This window comes from Salvia hispanica, chromosome 3, assembly GCF_029641045.1.
Source record: "Salvia hispanica isolate PSC_SH4W2 chromosome 3, Shi_PSC_v1, whole genome shotgun sequence".
NCBI lineage: Eukaryota > Viridiplantae > Streptophyta > Magnoliopsida > Lamiales > Lamiaceae > Salvia > Salvia hispanica.
This window is the reverse complement of record NC_142694.1, coordinates 32,581,583-32,602,129: the sequence shown is the minus strand read 5'-3', so window position 1 is coordinate 32,602,129 and position 20,547 is coordinate 32,581,583. Positions and strand designations below refer to the sequence as shown.

General features: G+C 40.5%; 1 protein-coding gene and 1 long non-coding RNA gene across 3 annotated transcripts; both read right to left on the bottom strand.

Annotated features, from left to right (window-relative positions):
- Positions 1–968: 968 nt before the first annotated feature.
- On the bottom strand, positions 969–4,785 carry PHT4;3 (phosphate transporter 4;3). Of its 2 annotated transcripts, none has more exons than XM_048109131.2 (8): positions 4,273–4,785; positions 3,502–3,728; positions 3,030–3,396; positions 2,763–2,807; positions 2,530–2,676; positions 2,103–2,240; positions 1,997–2,030; positions 969–1,442 (listed from the first exon to the last, which is right to left on the bottom strand). In XM_048109131.2, exons 1-8 carry the CDS (start codon positions 4,702–4,704, stop codon positions 1,252–1,254), a joined length of 1,581 nt encoding a protein of 526 aa, XP_047965088.1. In that variant the 5' UTR covers positions 4,705–4,785; the 3' UTR covers positions 969–1,251. The 2 variants fall into 2 exon arrangements, with proteins under 2 accessions (XP_047965088.1, XP_047965089.1); XM_048109132.2 differs by having other exon boundaries at positions 3,502–3,744; positions 4,273–4,409.
- A 9,917-nt stretch (positions 4,786–14,702) lies between these two features.
- LOC148930587 (uncharacterized) lies at positions 14,703–16,473 on the bottom strand. The gene is made up of 2 exons (XR_016137431.1): positions 16,036–16,473; positions 14,703–15,934 (listed from the first exon to the last, which is right to left on the bottom strand). It is a non-coding gene; the product is annotated as an uncharacterized LOC148930587 (long non-coding RNA).
- Between the last annotated feature and the right edge of the window lie 4,074 nt (positions 16,474–20,547).

Sequence of the window (20,547 nt, the reverse complement as noted above, 5' to 3'; positions counted from 1 at the left end):
TGAGTAGGTCCCACAATCTACTAACTCACTTTACTCACATTTTATTATAAAACCAATATAAAAAAGTGGGTTTCACAATCCACTAACATTTTCAACCAACTTTTCTTTACATTTTTTAAAACCCATGTCCGGTCAAAGTGTGACTCTTAATCGGGGACGGAGGGAGTAAATCGCAAAATATTAGTAGCATCTAGTACTAGTACAAGTAAAATACAAAAAATCACATCCCCCACTAGAAACTATGTGCGCTCAAGTAAATACTATAAGCTAAAAAGCAAGCCAAATGTAGCATAATATTATAGCGACACAGGTATGTGTATTAAGCCGGAACGACCTATTCGTCTAATTCAATTCAGATAAATAATAGACAAACTAACGTGTTTAGGTTTGCGTCAAATTAGTAGTACTACATAAACTTTATAATAACATTAGCATTAGAAGAAAATCCTCACAAGTATTGTGCAAATTAGAGGTAATCAATTTAATGTATCAGACAAAATTTAGTCTCTGATATATTGTTGTATCTAATAGCAAATAATTAGTCTCAACACAATGCCACGTAAAAATAGTGTTGTCCTAAAAGTCTTAATATCCCTCTACGACAAAACTAATCTCGGGTAACATGGGACCATTATAATCTTGGAAACCGAACATATCCTAAGTGTACCAAACTTGAATAATAAAGTTAGCAAGTACAGTAAAACACAAAATATTGGTGGATATATTTTGCTGAAAAAATTGAACTGAAATAGCAGCAAGCCAGCAACAAAGAGTCGAACCTCCATATTTGATGGTACAAAATAGGTAAATTTACTGACCTTTTTCCCATGGCAAAATAGCCAAATCTACTGTTATTATAATCCTGTCTCGTCTTCGAGGGTCTCCTGAAAACAGCAGCAACGAAGAATCGAACATCCACATTTGATGGTACAAAACAGTAGTGCAGAAGCAGAAACCATCCATACAACTTCAACCAAAAATATGGAATTTTGATACAAGTCTAGTCAAATTTGGTTATACATGAATCAACTGACCTTTTTTCCATGCAAAAATAGCCAAATTTACAGTTATTTACAATCCTATCTCATCTCCGCAGGTGCTCATCAGTCTGTTTGTACACAAAATATGAACGATACTCTAACTACAGTCAAATGTATTCATTGACCGTATAGGCCTTCCGGAACCCGGATCACACGTAGTCCTCTTAAACTAGATGGCTAAACAAGCAGAACTTGTAAAATCTGACAAGAGCTAAGCAGAAGTTTCATCATCAAAATTGACCCTTTCTCCAGTAGAGAAGACATTGTAGAATACTGCTGCAGAGAAATACAGGAATGATGTGAGGAGTAAAAATCCTCTGAAGGAGCCGACTAATTCCACAAAAAACCCAGCACCAACTGTTCCGATTATAGCAGCAAGGGTTCCACCTGTGTTAGACATACCTATACCGGAATATAGATGGATGTTAAAATCATACTACTATAAACTTATTAGCAAACAAGTAATGTGTTTTATGTGTGGGGCAAATGAATGATTTATTTATTTCCTAGCATGCAAACTAGGACTTCATATGTTAAATATGATATTTCACCCCCAAGGATGGCCTATCAAACATATAATTTAATATAGTTATGGCCTCTTCATTACACTGTCATTGTCCTTATATAACCATCTAGGTCAATGTGCAGAAAATAAGATGTAAACTCACAGTCACAGCTAAAATACTACTGATAGCAAAGTCATTGTTCTGGAATATGATCTCATTAGGCCTACTTCACAAGGATAAAGTAGCCAGGTGAAATAGAATCAGCCTTCACAGTGGATTTGATTTTGGTGTTTTCCAATTATTATAGTGGTGACTGGTGAGTTGGGTGACATTATCTATAATTAAATGGATTATTGATGTTCTCAACTTCTATAAATTTTTATCTGATGACTCTGTGATCATAGGAAGATATCGTTTAATTGTTTTGCAGAGAAACAAAAGAAAACTTACCATGCAGGACACCAGAATATTGTGGGGCAATTTCCTGTTGACACAAGAAAAATGATTAGCCAAGTATTTGGAAACATAAGAAATGAAATGCAGAGAATATGTGAACCTGAAGGTTAACAAGGAATCCACAGTGACTAAATGCTTTGAGCCCAACAGCTACAGTTAGCCAAGCAGATGCTATGAATGGACTTCTTGCCATTGTTAACCAAACGAGAGCCAAGGCAGGACCAAAAAACCCAATTGACTGGCAAGAGGCACAAGAGCATAAAAAGGGAAAATTAGTAATTACGGAGTATATCACACTAATAGATTATAGATGAGGGAGACTTATGCTAAACAAAATGGCAAAAAGAAGGGAAAGGGAGAAGGAAAAGTAAAAGGAGAAGAAGAAAAAACATCAAGTTTGGTTCTGGTGTTAGTTACCATATTGTGAAACTGGACTTGTTCTAATTCTTTCTTCTATTTATCTTCTTTTGAAGGGGATAGGGTGGGGGGCATTTTGGCTAGGGAATGATGGAAAGAGAAATATATACCTGCATAATTTTGCGAGTCAAAGTGACACTAATGCCTCGTTGAATCATCATATCTGATAAAACACCAGCAAGGTAGCCTGTGAGAGCCATCATGCTCCATGGAATAGCACTAAACCATGCAGCATGTCTGAGGTCAACATGATATATCTACAATAATCAGAACCCCTGTTATTTATCTTCCATAAGCATAAAGAACAACAACTGTAAATTTCAAAATTGATTCCATGACGTACCGTCTTGAAGTAGATTGGCATCCATGAAAGTATAACAAAAAATCCCTACACACGGAAGGATAGAACATAATAAAACTTCATGATGGGTAACATTTCAAGGCATTTGGCATAACAGTTGTATTATGTGTCAAACGAAAGAAGCCAACAATGACTTCAATTTATATCTGAATTTCATGGTAAATAATTTAGGGAATCAAATAATAGATCCGACTCTAGGAAAAAGACAGTCACATATGTGGACAAAGTTCTAGAGGAAGAATACATTACCCAGCTATGCATAGCATTTGCAACAATTAGTGACCAAGTGGGTAGCTTAGAGAGCAAACGTCTGAAAGGAGGAATGCCTTTACTTGCTTCAGCTCCGCTTTTTGATATAGAGGGTACTGATGACGTGCTCTGTATGTATCTTAGTTCAAACTTAGATATTTGACGACTTCGGTCAGGAGAGCTTGAGGTTGCTGATACCCAAACTAAAAGCCAGAGAAATCCGAACAGTCCAAATATCACAAATGGACCATATATGCCTGCCTGTGACATGAGAATTGGTGAAAGCGTGAGCCCAATAGCACTTCCAAGCTGAAATCCTGCCATTGCAAGTCCCACAGCCCTTGACCTTTCAGTTTGAGGAAACCATCTGAAAATAATTTCAAACAGACAAGTTCTGTTTTAGATTTCCAAATTTCAACAGACACTAAACTAGAATAAGGCAATCAAACTTGCGAGCTTAATTGCTAGGTACCTTGCTATCATATTATTCATGCAAGGAAGGGCTACACCTTCTGCAATACCAAGCAGCATCCGTGTTGCAAGTAGAGCCAATAAAGATGATTCTGCTGCCCAAGGAGTAAGGAAGGTAGCCAGAGACCACAAAGCTACCCCCCAAGCCATGACCACCTTACCACCATAACGATCCACCAGAGTCCCTCCGGCTATAGGTGATATGAGATATCCCCATAGAAAGGATGACTGCCATAATCAGTAACTATCAAATGAACCAGATTCAGAAAATGACTGAAAAAATGGTAGTACAAAATTATTTTATGTCAAAAATGTAAACTCCTGGAGTATATCTATTTGCAGAACAATCAGGTGGCAGTTAAAACACTGAAATATCCGACTCACACACAGCCATCTGTGCAGTTGTATGCAGTGAAAGCTTTTTCTAAACTACTTATCCAGTAAAACACATATTACTCATTGAAATCTCATCAATAAACACACAACAAAAACACCTGCTGAAACTACCAATAACGCTCAACACCACAATGCAGGTCTCCACATAAATCTGTAAGTAACATGTTCACTCAGGCAGAAATATCAACAGTATAAATCAATTCAGAGGCAACTAGAGTTGAAATCAACTAAAACGTTCACTAAGGCAGTAATATCAACACTATAGATCAATTCAGAAGCAACTACAACTGAAATTTACTAACACGTTCACTAATGCAGTGAAAGCAACAGGTGAAATCAATTCAGAAGCAAATGAGAGTTAAATCACATCGACAACCTGAACAACACCGGCGAAAGACGGTCCCCAACCGCGCGACTGAGAAAGCGGAACTATAGCCACCGACATCACGACGCGATCGGCGTTGCAGAGCGCCAGAGCGAGCGCAAGCATGGCCACTACCTTCACCCTCTCCGAAGTGATGAACTCCACAAAACTCGGTTCCGGCGTTCCATCCAAACCAACGAGAAATTGACCGTCATTCGAAGACGATCTCAATCGATTCAGCTCCAAACCACCGGTTTTGAGTCGCCAGAGAGCTGCTCCGCCGGCTGAAGCATTGAATGAGGGCGGCGCGAGGCGTTGCGTTGGCGTGATTGCCGAAGAAAATCCGATGTAGCAGGGTGTACTGCGGTGGTTAGGTTTCCGGCGGCGAGCAATTGAGCTCGAGCAGAGGCGCGGGTTGAGTGTAGAGAGAGAATGGGTATCCATTGTTGGCGGCTGGTAGAGAGAGAAAATATGTACGGAAGTGGAAGGATTGGATTCAGGAGCTGAGAATTATTGGAGTTCACTGTCAAGCGCCAATTTAGTTAACTTTTATAATTATTTTTTTACTCTATTACAAAATACTAAGAGCGTCTTCAATGGCGCCCCTCCCACTAGTAATTCCCACAAGAACTTCATGCCACGTCATTACTAGGACTTCCCATTACACTAGGACTTTCCACTATAACTTCCCGCAATAAAATTAAAGTCACAATTAAAATTAAAATTTACGAAATTAAAATTCGACACGAATACGAACGGGGAAATGTGAATATTTCATTAAAAAAAACATACATCATAAAAGAAAAAAAAATTACATAGTAGATAAAAAAAAGCAACCACATCAATGTCCACCCCTCCGCGTCCAAACCTCTTCGATGATATCCTCCTGAAGTCGAATATGGGCATCTCTTTGCCGCATGTCGGCAAATGAGCGCAACCGCTCAACCTCTCCATGAGGTACTGATTCACTTGGATTTTACATGATTTTAGAGGATAGTTTTACTTGGTTTTAATCATATATTGTGTACTTTGAGACATGGTTATAGTTACTTCTCTATTATGTTGGTATTTTGACCATTTTGTGGAGAATGTGTAGAAAAATGTACAAAATATGTGGATGTGCAGCTGCTCAATGTTCGAGACAGCTTTTCTGGAGATTTTGAAGTCCGATTCGCATGTAATGCATACGATTCTCTTCGTCTTCGAAAGAGCTTCGCGTGGACATCTTAAACGTCTCAATCGGAGTTCGGTAGAAGAAGTTATGGCCGTTTTACCAAGACTGCGTAGAACAGTGACATAGCTGGCGACCCGCCAGGTTCGCATGCAAACGAACCTGGCGACCCGCCAGCAAAACACGAAAAAAACGCCGTAAGCAGCTGGCGACTCGCTAGCTTCGACGCACACCCAACCTGGCGACCCGCCAGCTTCGTCGGACAGCTTATTTCGGGCCTAAAGTCAACCCTAGGTATATATATGCCTAGGAAACGCCTCCAAACACAACTTACACGCCTCCTACCCCAAAAATACCACTTTTTCACCTAGGAAGAAGAGAAGAACGAGCAGAGGACGAGTATTCATCGCAAGATTGAAGACGAGGCCTCCAATCCGCCCAATCCAATTCTAGGAGTTTCTACCTTTAGTTTTATTCTTGTTCAAACAATGTTTTTGAATATTTCTTTGACTTTTGTGTTGAACATGAGTAGCTAAATCCTTCGTAGAGTTCTACGGGGGGAGATACAATGATTCTTATGTTTAATTGATTTCCTTTTTCTATGCCTTGGCTCATGTGGTTATTTTGATTTCTTCTGTGCTTATACATTTATTTGACTGGTCACCTTATAAATGCATGTGGATTTTACTACAAGAACTGAGAAGTGAGTAGTTTAATTTGAAAGAGAAGAAATTGACGTCTTTGCCAATATAATCGTGAGATTTGAGCCTTTGAATGAAGCTAAGTATCTTAGGAGCTATTAGGAGTTGTTGCCTTAGTTCTAGGAAGGAGACTTCGGTTCTAGGTAGCAATCTACAAATTATATGCTTTGAGAAAAGATATAGTTTTACCTTAGTGATAGCTTAATAACCCTTGAGACCCTTTGTTGGCATAGTTAGGAAGTTAGTTGAGCATAGGATAGTTGTTATCGATCCCGTAGGATTCTACCCTTCTCATCCTTGATCTACATCCGTTTTCTCTTATTTGCTTTAGTTCTCTATTTGTTTTTAATTGTTTTTACCTTGCTTTTAAGTAGATTTAGAAAACTCAAACTCTCCGATTCATCTAGATAGTAGTTGAGGTTGGTTCGTGGTAATTAGGTTGACACTGATTGTCTCTGTGGATACGATACTCTTTGCTTACTATTTGCTACATTAGCCCCGTACACTTGCGGGTATACTTGTGTTAAAAATAAGTTGAGTCAAGTTTTTGGCGCCGTTGCCGGGGACAATTTTGTGTTACTATAGCCTAATATCGTGATAAAAATTAAGATTACTAATCTAGATTTTACTTGCTTTATTTTTTTTTCTTTTCTTTTTGAGTTATTCTCACTTTTGTATTTTTCTTTTCAGGTTGTATGCTCACTCGCTCTAAGGGGCAACCATTAGAGTTATTTGATCCTGAGATCGAAGCATCCAACCGAAGGAGAAACGCTCAGAGAAGGCTCAACCAAGGGCACTTTCGCCTCTTAAGAGAGAACCGCCTACTCCTGTTGAAATAACAATGGCAGACAATGAAGAGAACAATGCACCACATCCAGATCTGGTAGTCCAACAACTCCAATTACAACTTGCAGATGTGGTGAAACAACTGAAAGAAAAAGAGGAACAACAAGCCACAGTGCCAGTGCAAAACATGTACGCTTACAGAGAGGTAGAGAACCCACCAATTGGCAACGATGAGATCGATGCCAATCATTTTGAGCTCAAGCCAGGATTGCTTAATATGGCTGAGGCTAATGCTTTTGTGGGGAAGGCCAATGAAGATCCCAACAAGCATCTTACTAAGTTTATTCAGATCAATAACACGGTGAAGCTTAATGGGGTGAGAGATGAACAAATCAGACTAAGGCTATTCCCATTTTCCTTGAGAGATGATGCTAGAGACTGGTACGACAGCATGGGGTCAGGATCTGTTAAAACGTGGGATGCCATGGTAGACTTATTTTTGGAGAAGTATTTCTCACCCAGTGAAGTTCTAAAGAGGCAAGCAGAGATAATTCAATTCCAGATGAAGCCTCATGAGATAATCCGAGAAGCATGGGCCAGATTTAAGACACTGTTGAAGAGATGCCCAAAGCATGGTCTAAGTCCGGGACATCAAGTCATAACTTTTTACAGGGGGTGTACTACAGATGCAATGCGTGAACTGAATTGGAGCGCAGGAGGAGCACTCCTTCAATTAGGAGAGAATGATGCCATGCAAGTGATTGAGAGAGTAGCTTCCACTGATGAAGGATGGAATAATGAAAGAAACAAGTCATACAGGGTGGCCTCTGCTACAGAAGATGATAGGATAGACAGAATGTCAAAGCAGCTAGATCTTTTGACCACTCAATTAGGGATCATGGAGATAAGACAACTTGGACCAGAACTGCAAGGAGGAGTTGAAGGTGTCAACTATGTGCACCAAGGAGGGAATAACATGAACTTTAACAACTATCGCCCCAACCAAGGTGGTGGTAACTATAACAACTATGGTAACAAAGTGCATCCCAATCTCTCATATGGGAATCCAAACAATGCTCTGCAATCACCGCCAAGATTCACAGTGTCTAATGGGTTGGTAGAACAGCAGAAAAAGCCTACTACAGAAGATATCTTGGAGCATTCATGATTCAGACTACCAAATACATGGAGAAAACTGACAAGTACAAAGGTTGGGGAAGGTTGAAAACGACGTGCAAAGTTTGAATGTGCATATGAAGAGCATTGATACTCAGATTAGTCAAATTTCTCAAGCTGTAGGTGTCCAACATCAGCCAGGGCAATTTCCAGCACAAACAGTAAACAATCCCAAGGACTGCAAGGCCATACACTTGAGAGGTGGTAAAAGCTATGAAAGTCCTTCAATGTCTGTAGAGGAAAAGAAGAGTACTCAAGAAGAAGATGTCAGAGCATAAGAGAATTCCAAGGGAAAGAATAAGGTGGAAATTCAGACCAAGAAAGACGCAGTGCCAGAAAAGCTGCCCTTTCCCCCCATTCCTATGACAGTTAGAGTTCCCTTCCCATTTGCGGTGAAGAAGAAGAAGTTGGATGAGAAATTCTCAAATTTCTCGATATTTTTAGGAAGGTGCACATTAATATACCATTGGTGCAAGCTCTGCAAGATATGCCCACGTATGCAAAGTTCCTAAAAGATGTGCTCTCCAAGAAGAAGAAGTGGATTGATTATGAGACGGTGAACATATCTGAAAACTGTAGTGCGATAATTCAAAAGAAGTTACATGCCAAGCTTAAAGATCCTAGGAGTTTCAATATCTCACGCGTCATTGGAAATGACAGACAGACAAAGACACTATGTGATCTGGGGGCGAGCATAAATTTGATGCCATTATCATTTTTCAGAAAGATGAAGATCGGCACTCTCAAGCCGACTACAATCACACTGCAGATGGCAGATAGATCAGTCACCTATCCTAAAGGAATTGTTGAGGATGTTCTGGTGAAGGTACATGACTTCATATTTCCTGTCGATTTTGTAGTGTTGGATATGGAGGAAGACATGAATGTGCCGCTTATCCTAGGGCGTCCATTCCTAGCAACGGGAAAAGCATTGATAGATATAGCAAAGGGAGAGCTCACTCTTCGTATGGGAAACAAAAAACACATTTTGTCTATCTATAATGCTATGAAGAGTCGTGAAGATGAGGAACTTGTTATGAAGATGGAGTGCAAAGCTGTGCATGTTGTAGAGGTCCAAAAGACACAAGCAATTGAGTCTACTTTGGGGGATTTTTCATTGCCACGGTGGATGTTTGGTTCATGTGGTGGATCACTTTCTAAAGAAGAGACTGCACCAAATTCTAAAGTGAAGGAGAAGAAAACAAAAGCTGCAAATTCACCCAAAGTGGAAACCAAAATTTGTGATAGAGCTTTGAAAACTACTTGGTGGAAGAAGAGATTGGCTAGATCATATGCTTCCAAGATTGATAGAAAATCTAACACCACCATTTATGGCGTGACATGATGCAGCTCATGGAGGACGTCGAGCCAACGACGATAACCAAAGGCATTGTAGGGGAGGTAACCCCTAGTAGGTAACTTTTAATTTTATCGTTTCATTTTGTTTTTGGTGTGTTTTTTGTTGCTTGCTTACCATGTATGTCTCCCTTCTCCACCAACTTTTCAAACTTATTCTTTGCTTAGCTTTGAATAAGTTTGGGGGGATGATATGGTGGATAGGGACACTAACGAGGTACGTATCTTATTGCTTTTGTTGCTTTATTTTGTTTTATGATATAATTATTTTGTTAGAACTCTTTGAATGCTTACTTTGATTGGTTGGGTTTTGAAATTGAATTGAAAAAATTTGGTAGTAAATTGGGTTAAGACTAGTCGTCTATGATAAAAGAACCTTCCACTTTGAGCTATCACTTGACCATTGACTTGAGAGTTTGAGTAATAGGATGCATAAGTAACGAATTGCTTGTTTGCCTTGATTCGTGCTATTTGCCCAGTGAGACTTGAGCTTTTAATTCTTTCATGTGTGATTTATCATCAATTGTGTATGTGTTTCTAGAACTTGCTCCTTGTCTTCTTGAGTCTACATAGTGACCTTAGAGATAGGGGAAGATGTTAGGCCATTGTTGTTAGCCTCATTTTTACCTAGACACTAACCTTATTATATAATAATACCCTTGATAGCCAAGTTTGAGCCTATTGCCTTTTCTTTTGTCAAGCTAATCAAGTGGGTTGAGAATCCTAGACTCTACAATTGTTGAGTTGTGAAAAGAAGAATTTGGAGAGTTTAGTTGTTGAAAGAGAAAAGAGAAAAAAAAAAGAGAAAAGAAAAGAATTTGGAGAGTTTAGTTGTTTAGCTTATCAAGTTGGAAATTGGTTGTACTTAGAGAAAAAAAAAAGAAGAAGAAAAGAAAACAAATTGGAAAAGAAAAAAAAAATCTATATATATATATATATATATATATAGTATATAGACAATAAGTTGAGATCGTTGGGAATTAGACAAAGTCTAGTTATTATTGAGAAGTGTTTTGGTGAATGGTTGAAGTTGAAAGTGGATTGTGCAATGTCTTGGAATTTCACATCTTTTTGGGAATTTAGTCACTTTAGCCAAATATTATCCCACCTTACCAAAGAGCCTACATTATAACCTAAATAAAAGACCTTTCGGACTCCAAATTTATTGTCACACGAAGTAGAGGAGAGGTTAGATATTGAGCAAGCCTATGGTAAACCATGCATTTTTGATTGATTTGAATGTTACTTGATATCTTATATACTTTGAGTGAGGTGAATATACACACATATATACATCCCGAGTGGAGCATGAATTCAAGGTGATATACGAGTTAGTAGTAAAAGTGCATTCGACGGCTTAACTTGATGGAATTTGTATTGTGATATGCTCCTTTATTCCGTATTATTTGAGACGATGATGATGTCTAAAACTCTTTTGAATCCAAGTTTCTTCTAGTTATTTTTCTTCATTGCTCGAGGACTTGCAATTGTTTAAGTTTGGGGGAGTTGATTCACTTGGATTTTACATGATTTTAGAGGATAGTTTTACTTGGTTTTGATCATATATTGTGTACTTTGAGACATGGTTATAGTTACTTCTCTATTATGTTGGTATTTTGACCATTTTGTGGAGAATGTGTAGAAAAATGTACAAAATATGTGGATGTGCAGCTGCTCAATGTTCGAGACAGCTTTTCTGGAGATTTTGAAGTCCGATTCGCATGTAATGCATACGATTCTCTTCGTCTTCGAAAGAGCTTCGCGTGGACATCTTAAACGTCTCAATCGGAGTTCGGTAGAAGAAGTTATGGCTGTTTTACCAAGACTGCGTAGAACAGTGACATAGCTGGCGACCCGCCAGGTTCGCATGCAAACGAACCTGGCGACCCGCCAGCAAAACACGAAAAAAACGCCGTAAGCAGCTGGCGACTCGCTAGCTTCGACGCACACCCAACCTGGCGACCCGCCAGCTTCGTCGGACAGCTTATTTCGGGCCTAAAGTCAACCCTAGGTATATATATGCCTAGGAAACGCCTCCAAACACAACTTACACACCTCCTACCCCAAAAATACCACTTTTTCACCTAGGAAGAAGAGAAGAACGAGCAGAGGACGAGTATTCATCGCAAGATTGAAGACGAGGCCTCCAATCCGCCCAATCCAATTCTAGGAGTTTCTACCTTTAGTTTTATTCTTGTTCAAACAATGTTTTTGAATATTTCTTTGACTTTTGTGTTGAACATGAGTAGCTAAATCCTTCGTAGAGTTCTACGGGGGGAGATACAATGATTCTTATGTTTAATTGATTTCCTTTTTCTATGCCTTGGCTCATGTGGTTATTTTGATTTCTTCTGTGCTTATACATTTATTTGACTGGTCACCTTATAAATGCATGTGGATTTTACTACAAGAACTGAGAAGTGAGTAGTTTAATTTGAAAGAGAAGAAATTGACGTCTTTGCCAATATAATCGTGAGATTTGAGCCTTTGAATGAAGCTAAGTATCTTAGGAGCTATTAGGAGTTGTTGCCTTAGTTCTAGGAAGGAGACTTCGGTTCTAGGTAGCAATCTACAAATTATATGCTTTGAGAAAAGATATAGTTTTACCTTAGTGATAGCTTAATAACCCTTGAGACCCTTTGTTGGCATAGTTAGGAAGTTAGTTGAGCATAGGATAGTTGTTATCGATCCCGTAGGATTCTACCCTTCTCATCCTTGATCTACATCCGTTTTCTCTTATTTGCTTTAGTTCTCTATTTGTTTTTAATTGTTTTTACCTTGCTTTTAAGTAGATTTAGAAAACTCAAACTCTCCGATTCATCTAGATAGTAGTTGAGGTTGGTTCGTGGTAATTAGGTTGACACTGATTGTCTCTGTGGATACGATACTCTTTGCTTACTATTTGCTACATTAGCCCCGTACACTTGCGGGTATACTTGTGTTAAAAATAAGTTGAGTCAAGTTTTTGGCGCCGTTGCCGGGGACAATTTTGTGTTACTATAGCCTAATATCGTGATAAAAATTAAGATTACTAATCTAGATTTTACTTGCTTTATTTTTTTTTCTTTTCTTTTTGAGTTATTCTCACTTTTGTATTTTTCTTTTCAGGTTGTATGCTCACTCGCTCTAAGGGGCAACCATTAGAGTTATTTGATCCTGAGATCGAAGCATCCAACCGAAGGAGAAACGCTCAGAGAAGGCTCAACCAAGGGCACTTTCGCCTCTTAAGAGAGAACCGCCTACTCCTGTTGAAATAACAATGGCAGACAATGAAGAGAACAATGCACCACATCCAGATCTGGTAGTCCAACACCTCCAATTACAACTTGCAGATGTGGTGAAACAACTGAAAGAAAAAGAGGAACAACAAGCCACAGTGCCAGTGCAAAACATGTACGCTTACAGAGAGGTAGAGAACCCACCAATTGGCAACGATGGGATCGATGCCAATCATTTTGAGCTCAAGCCAGGATTGCTTAATATGGCTGAGGCTAATGCTTTTGTGGGGAAGGCCAATGAAGATCCCAACAAGCATCTTACTAAGTTTATTGAGACTAGTAACACGGTGAAGCTTAATGGGGTGAGAGATGAACAAATCAGTAACCGGCACCCGTATCATCTTCGTTGGTCCACTGAGTCAGTTCATCCCCTTCACTTTCGACAATCATGTTGTGCAAAATGATACATGCGTACATGATGTCGCCGATGTTGGGAATATACCACTGTCGTGCCGGACCCTTCACCATCCCCCATCGACTCTAGAGCACACCAATTGCGCGCTCAACATCCTTGCGCGTTCCCTCCTGACAGCTCGCAAAGTAGGACTTCTTTGGACCGATCGCATGCTTGATCGTCTTCACAAAGACGGGCCAGTTTGGGTATATCCCATCCGCCAAATAGTATCCCATATTGTGCTGGTTGCCGTTGGCGACGAAACTGATGGCGGGACCAATGCCATTTCACTGATCGTTGAACAGGGGCGACGACTGGAGGACGTTGAGGTCGTTGTTCGACCCGGCGACTCCAAAATAAGCATGCCATATCCACAGCCGGTAGTCAGCTACAGCTTCAACGATCATCGTGAGATGCTTGGTTTTGAAGCCGGAAGTGTGTATCCCCTTCCAGGCGACGGGGCAATTCCTCCACTCCCAATGCATACAATCTATGCTGCCCAACATCCCAGGAAACTCGTGCACCGACTCGTGCATATTTATCAACCGCTGGCAGTCTTCGGGGCTCGGACGCCGAAGATACTGATCCCCGAATATCGCTCTAACGCCCGCGCAAAAATTCTGCAAACACTCGACGGCTGAAGACTCGCCAATGTGGAGGTACTCGTCGAACATGTCGGCCGGGCCTCCGTACGCCAGTTGCCTGATTGCGGCAGTGCACATCTGTAAGGGCGTGTGTCCGGGTTTGCCAGCCGCATCCTCCCTGATCCTGAAAAACTCGTATCTTCTCTCTAAAGCACCCACGATATGCATAAACAGCGGACAATGCATCCTATAACGTCGCCGGAATAAGACATACCCAAAATGCGGCTGCGGAGCAAAGTAGTCCTCATACAACCGAATATGTGCAGCAATATGGTCCCGGGATACATGACGTCGGCGATGGATCGACCAAGGTACCGCTGCCGCCCCCTGCTGCCGCCGCTGCCGCCTCTGCCGGAGCAATCGATCAATCGTCTCTTCCACAGCGAGATCCAATTCATTATCATTATCACTATCACTAGCGCCTCCGCCACTACCACCCCAACGACCACTCGTCATTCTAGATATACTTGAAAATAGAGTTTAGAGAGAGAAACTTGTCAACACAAGTGGTGTGAATGAGATGAAGTTCAACGAGCCCTATTTATAGAGTTTTTTTTTTAAAAATAAAATAAAAAAATTTAAAAACCGGACGTCCGACCGGGACGTCCAACTGTCGCCACAGTGGCGGACGTCCGGTCGGACGTGGGGTGACGGGCGAGCCCATCCGACGGGCGTGTCCGCCCTTCGTCGCCACTACGGCGGACGTCTGGTCGGACGTCGGCGACGTCCTACTGCGACGTCCGCCATTGAAGATGCTCTAAAATCGATATATGTAACGACCCGAAGCTTTATGATATTAATATTATTAAAATTTAGCCTCGTTATAGTTAATTATACATTAGAATAGCTGTGATATAAACGAATATCCCTCTTCGTAATAAATAATCAACCGTTGGGCTGTTTGGAGATCGAGCCAAGGCACACGTGAGAATAATATATGTAAATATACTAATCCAAATAAAAGTTGTAATGTCCGGTACACACGCAGAAAGTTGATGAAGTCTAACGTTACGAATTATCTAAATATAATTTATTATAAGCTGGAAGAAGAAAAACGTGTAAGTCTCGGACAGCTGTTGAACGCCATGCTTCAAAAACCAAGTTGGTTTGGTTCGTTGACCAGAGCCACAAATGGTCACGCTATGAGTTTGCCTACATGAAAGAAGGGGACACATTAATACATAATATATAATAAGTTGAATTATGAACTACTTTTGATACCACTGTCAAGTCCATATATTAAAATAAGTTTAGTATTCACCATATTTAAATTCCATGTCATGTCCGAATCCTTGATAAGGATTTACTCCAAGCAAGTGAGTAAATGTGATGAGGAAAAGAGAAACATGCACAGTATTTCACCTCTCTATTAGCCGTAGGATTTAGAGAGGAAGACCAACAAAAGAATCAAGTACTGCAAACATTAAATGAAGGAAATCATTTTCCTCAGTAGATGCTCAGGCGATATCAGACTGGCATTGAATGCCAACAAAGCTTCTCACAAATATTACTACAAGGAGTATCCAAAATATATTTTTGTAAGATCATCATAGATTGAGTTGGACATGGAGCATTTAATTTGCCACAGACCACTTGCCAAATTAAGGCATATATATATGCATGCCTTGACCTCTCACTTTCACCCCATCACTTTCAACAAATTTTCACCACACACATCCGAAGTAAAATTCCAAAGAAGTGCAGTTTCACAAGACCAAGGGTCCCACAATTCCACTTTTCTTTTCTCACACAAGTTCCACAAGATCAAGGCTCCACAAAGACCAAGGTCCCACCATATCTCTGTTTTTCTTCACACAAGGTAACTTCAAACCCTTTCACTTTCTTATGCATACACATCCATTTACACTAGAGATGAAACATAGGAACACACATGCTAGGCACACCATACCACATACTTCGCTAAGAACTCCCAATAACATCACAATTTCTCCAAGACTCATCAAGACTTACAAGTAGCATGCTGAAACCAACATTTTTTTTTTCTTTTCCAAACTAGTGAAATAGGAGAACTAACATAAGGCATTTTAGTGAGACTTATCTTAGAAGATGAATCTGCCCGATTCCCGGCAGCAACTTCGGCACTCCGCCGTCGACAAAAACAGTCCCATACGCCCAAATCAACCTCCAAAATTTTAGCTTCTGCTCATCTACATGTATGAAACAACAAGAACTTTATTCCTAAGCTAATAAAGAAAAAAATATAGAAAAAAAAAAAAAACAAAAAAAAACCATGGGTTGGAGTTCATACCGATTTGGGAAATTAGATGGTGGTTGTGGTGTTGTGGGAGAAGGGCTTCAGTCGTAGCAGAGTGTGGGGAGGCTGCCCGACGATGTAGTAACGGCGTGGAGGAGATTCCGGAGCCGCCGCTTGTGCATGCACGGCGGCAGCAACGCATTTGGAGGGGAAGACGGCGGCGGCGGCTGACCGGGACGAGAGGGAGAGATCTGACGACGGTGGCGGTTGTGGCAGCGCACGGTGGTGGCGATGCGTCGCCGTTCTCGCTGCGGCGACGGCGGCGGTGTGGAGTAGACCGAGAGGGAGAGAAGAGAGGAGAGAAGGGAGGAGAGAGAGAGAGGGAGAAGGCTGCCGGCGACGGCGGCGGACGGTGGCGCCGGAGGGAGGACGACGGCGGCGGTAGTGAGAGGAAGGAGAAGAGACTCTCAATTGAGATCTAGGGCTAGTCAAATGAGGAGAGAGAGACGAAATGATTATAATTATGGATTCTTTTGTTATTTATTTAGACTAACCATTTAATTGTTGGGCCTAGGAAATAATATGATAAAACAAATTGAGCCCAAATCTTCCTTAGTTATTATGTTTGGACTGTGATAATAATTGGAAGAATTGCATTTATTTTATAAAAATTTAGTTATCACTTTTACTATGGGCCATAAACAAATTAAAGAGATCTAGGCCAAATTTCGAAAACTCATGCCTACTGGAAGGAATTTTACAGTATTGGATTAAAATTATTTTGTTATAGTTCATCCAATAACATAGTCAAGTTTGCTATAATCTTTGGGCAAATTCTTAGGGATCTAACATGAATTCAAATTATTTGGGAACTCAAGACTAAGGAAAAACATAGTTTTATTTGCATCATCAAAAATTTCTACATCTTTTGAAGCTAAGAATAGTCGACTTGTATTTTTTCTTTCTCATAAAGGGAGAACTCGCGGGGAGTATAACACCGAGAAGCAAGGCTTAAAATTCTAAAAATCTTGGAAAGCGTACGAGGTGAACTTTTCTATCCTACATACTAATGTGGATAAAGATAAAGTCATTTTCAAATAATTTTAAAAACTCGAACTTATGTTCGTCGCTCATTTCAAATGATGTTGTCTTGCCATAAATGTTTTGTATGATGCCTATCTGTTGTTTACTTTGGCGTGAGGCCAAGTGATTTGTGAATCGAATTCGGGTCCAAGTGAGGGTGGTGTCCCTACTTGGACTAGTGTACACAGGAGACCTATGGCCAGAGGGCAGGTCTGGTGACCGAGGAAGGTGGCCACCTTCCCGGCACAAAAATGTTGATGTGACCGTGAGAGAACACCATCTCTACGGCACAAGATGATCAGATATGGCTAAGTACAGGAAAAGGGCCCAATGTGAATATTTTTAGTAAGCTCGGATCTTTTAAATAAAATCCCGAGTGTTACTGTGATAATGGCTTGACAATAATTTTTCAAATGTATATGTGTATATTTCGGCAATGTGTTCACTGAGTACTTTTTGTACTCAGCCCTGCATGTATTTCTAAATGTGCAGGTTGAGCGGTGGCGGGGTGAAGTGAGTGCTGTTGATCCACCAAGAATAAACTCTCGGAGGTTCATGTCACCATACATGGAACCGAGTTCTTTTGCTTCCGCGGTGCCTTTTTAAAGGCAACGTTTCTTTTATCTAAGACTCTGATATATTCTATTTTGTTTAAAGACCTCGTTAATTTGAATATGTACGAACAACCGCTCGAGTCTGCATGATCGTGCGTATCTTGTGTTAAGTACTGTTTCCTTCATTTCATCTTGAATATTAAAGTATCGTTTGGCTTTTATTCTTCTCATTTCCCCCACTTCTTTCCCCCTCTTCTTTTATCCCCCCCCCCCCCCCCCTAGTCACGGTACCCCGAGCTAGATTATCCTTAATCAGCTACGGTCGTGACAATATACCTCTCATGTAAGTAATCATTAATACTAGTAGTACGTAATAACAATAAAATACGTCATAAATTTTATTATGATTAACAAATATGCACATTACATCGAATTTGATTCTGTAGTTTTATTGGTTCGTTAGAGATAAAAGAAAGAGATAGTATGTCAAAGTTTTTACTACTCCAAGTATAATTTATAAATATGATAATTCGAATAACAATTGATGTAATTATATTGATTAAAGACATAGTAGAAAAATTGATATAAATTAAATATATCGGAAGAGAAAGCAATATCTTCCATTAATATGTTTCTTTATAATTTTGGATTACATAATGTAATACAGTAAAAATCTCAATACAAAGTATTAATAACCTCTAGATAAAAGAGGATCCAATGTCATGAAGGGGTTGACCCGCACTACGACGATGAAGTTTATCGATGCTTGGTGCCCAATGTTCAAGCGTTCCAACATCGTTCTAGAGACTAAAGTTGAGGTTGATCTAATCTTTAGCACCGGTGAATACGAACTCTCAGACATGGAACCATTGCCTCCCAAGGAGAATCTCACACCCTCGCCGAGGAAAAAGGGGAGGGGGAAGGTGGGAAGGCCAAAGGGGCCAAGACGTCTGATTCCGCGCCTAAGGGGAAGACGAAGTGATGCGAATCCGGGTAGAGCTAAACCATGGAAAGTGAGATGAAGGGGTAATAATGAGCCAAGCCGCAACTGGGGTCAGATTTGAGCAACGATTCGCATATCCATATGATGTCAAAATGCTCTTCAAAGACCACCATTGTCTTTCCCATCGAAATAGCTTCGCGTGGGTATCTTGCACGACTCAATCGGAGCTTGGATGAAGAAGTTATGGTCGTTTTACAAAAGTCGCGCAGTCAAGCAAAGGATGCTCCAGAAAGTTCACGCGGGCGGATGGTTTTGTTGCATGAAAACACCCGACCGGGCGATTTGTGTCCGAGAAGAATTCAAAAGGCGGGATTTTGAATTATTTCGAGTGCCTTTTCATATTCCAACCCTAGTTTGAGTGACTTTTCATCTCCCAATCTACCACATCTATAAATAGGGCATTTTGTATATTTTGTAATAGATTAGAGATTAGACTGAGTTTAGAAAAAGAGTATCTCCTTTGTGAGAGTCCCTCCCCATGTTGGGTGAGATGAATGTTTGGAAAAACCATGGCCGGGCTATGGTTATTTTGTGGTTAGCCCGGGGTTAGCCACTTGATAAATTCACAACTAGCACCATGTAGCTAGTGGCGGAGCTTGGGTGAGAGTATACACTATACCCTAGGGGCGGAGCTCGAAAGAGTATACCTCTAGTGGCGGAGCTTGAACGAAAGTATACCCTAGTGTCGTGTAGCTAGCGAGTGAGTCGATATAAATGATTACTTGGATGAAAGTTGCCAAGGGTTGCCATCATCTTTTTGGTGGAGGTCCTTCGATTTTCAAGAGGTCATTTGTTCACTCCTCAATTTCTTCCATTTCGATACCCCTCGTCCATTCTATTTTTGTTCTATCTTTTTGTGGGATGGAACACATATCCTTTTTAGTGTAATATTTATTTAAGTTTCAATGTAATGTGTTTTTATGTTATTGTTGTAGTGTTTTTAGTTTGTACTAGTTTTTAATTGTGTTGTTGCTTTTACAAGAATAAGTCTTGGGCTAATTTTGGAGATTTTCATCACGAAGAGGCAGAACTACACCCCTAATAAGTCAATGGCTTTGACGAGGTGTTGTGTCGATGTCTCCGAGGACCTAGTCTTCTCCAACAACCATAAGACAACGAGGTTTTGGGGGCATATCGCAGAGAGGTATGCGAGAGTGAAGTTTGATTTGGTGAAGTCCCACAACTATGACCAACTCCACAAGCACTGGGAACAGATGAAGAAGTGAATTGCTAAATTTCAGGTATCTACCAAAACATTCAGAGGATGTTGGGCAGCGGCAACAGTCAGAAAGGTTATCCCCAAATTCAAAGCGAGGTTACCCGAATGTGTCGAAGAGGATGAGGCTCAACATTTGCGCAGCTACAGCGGCAACGACGGCAAAGGTGATCCAACCGACTTGATCTCTCTTGTGGAGGAGAGTGAGCAGATTGTGAGCTGTCCGACTGGAGTTAAAGTGGTCAAGCGGAAGGTGAAGGCCAATGCGACCGGGACACAAGCCGTTTTGCCTTGGGCCGAAGACGGGGCCCTCACTATGGCTGCTACGACGTTGTTGCACAGACTGATGTTCGACACTATCAAGATGCTCACATTGGCAGAGGGCGAGAGCTCGAAATCCCAGCTCATGCAACTCCTCAAACAGACCAAGAGAAGGTTGAGAACGGATCACGATCTACGAACGAGACAACTCTGCCTTCAGAACCAATGTTTTCTTTTTGTCGTACCCTTTTTTTTAAAAGAGTGAACTACATAAACGGTACCTGATATTTCACTTTCGCACATAAATGGTACCCGATCTTTATTTTATATCGTCTTTGGTACCTCATGACAAAAATAGCCCTAGGTACTAAATATGTGATTTTTTTGTTATGGAGGATATTTTTGAAAATTTCAATCAAATAGAACCAAATATGTAATTGTTTTTCCTT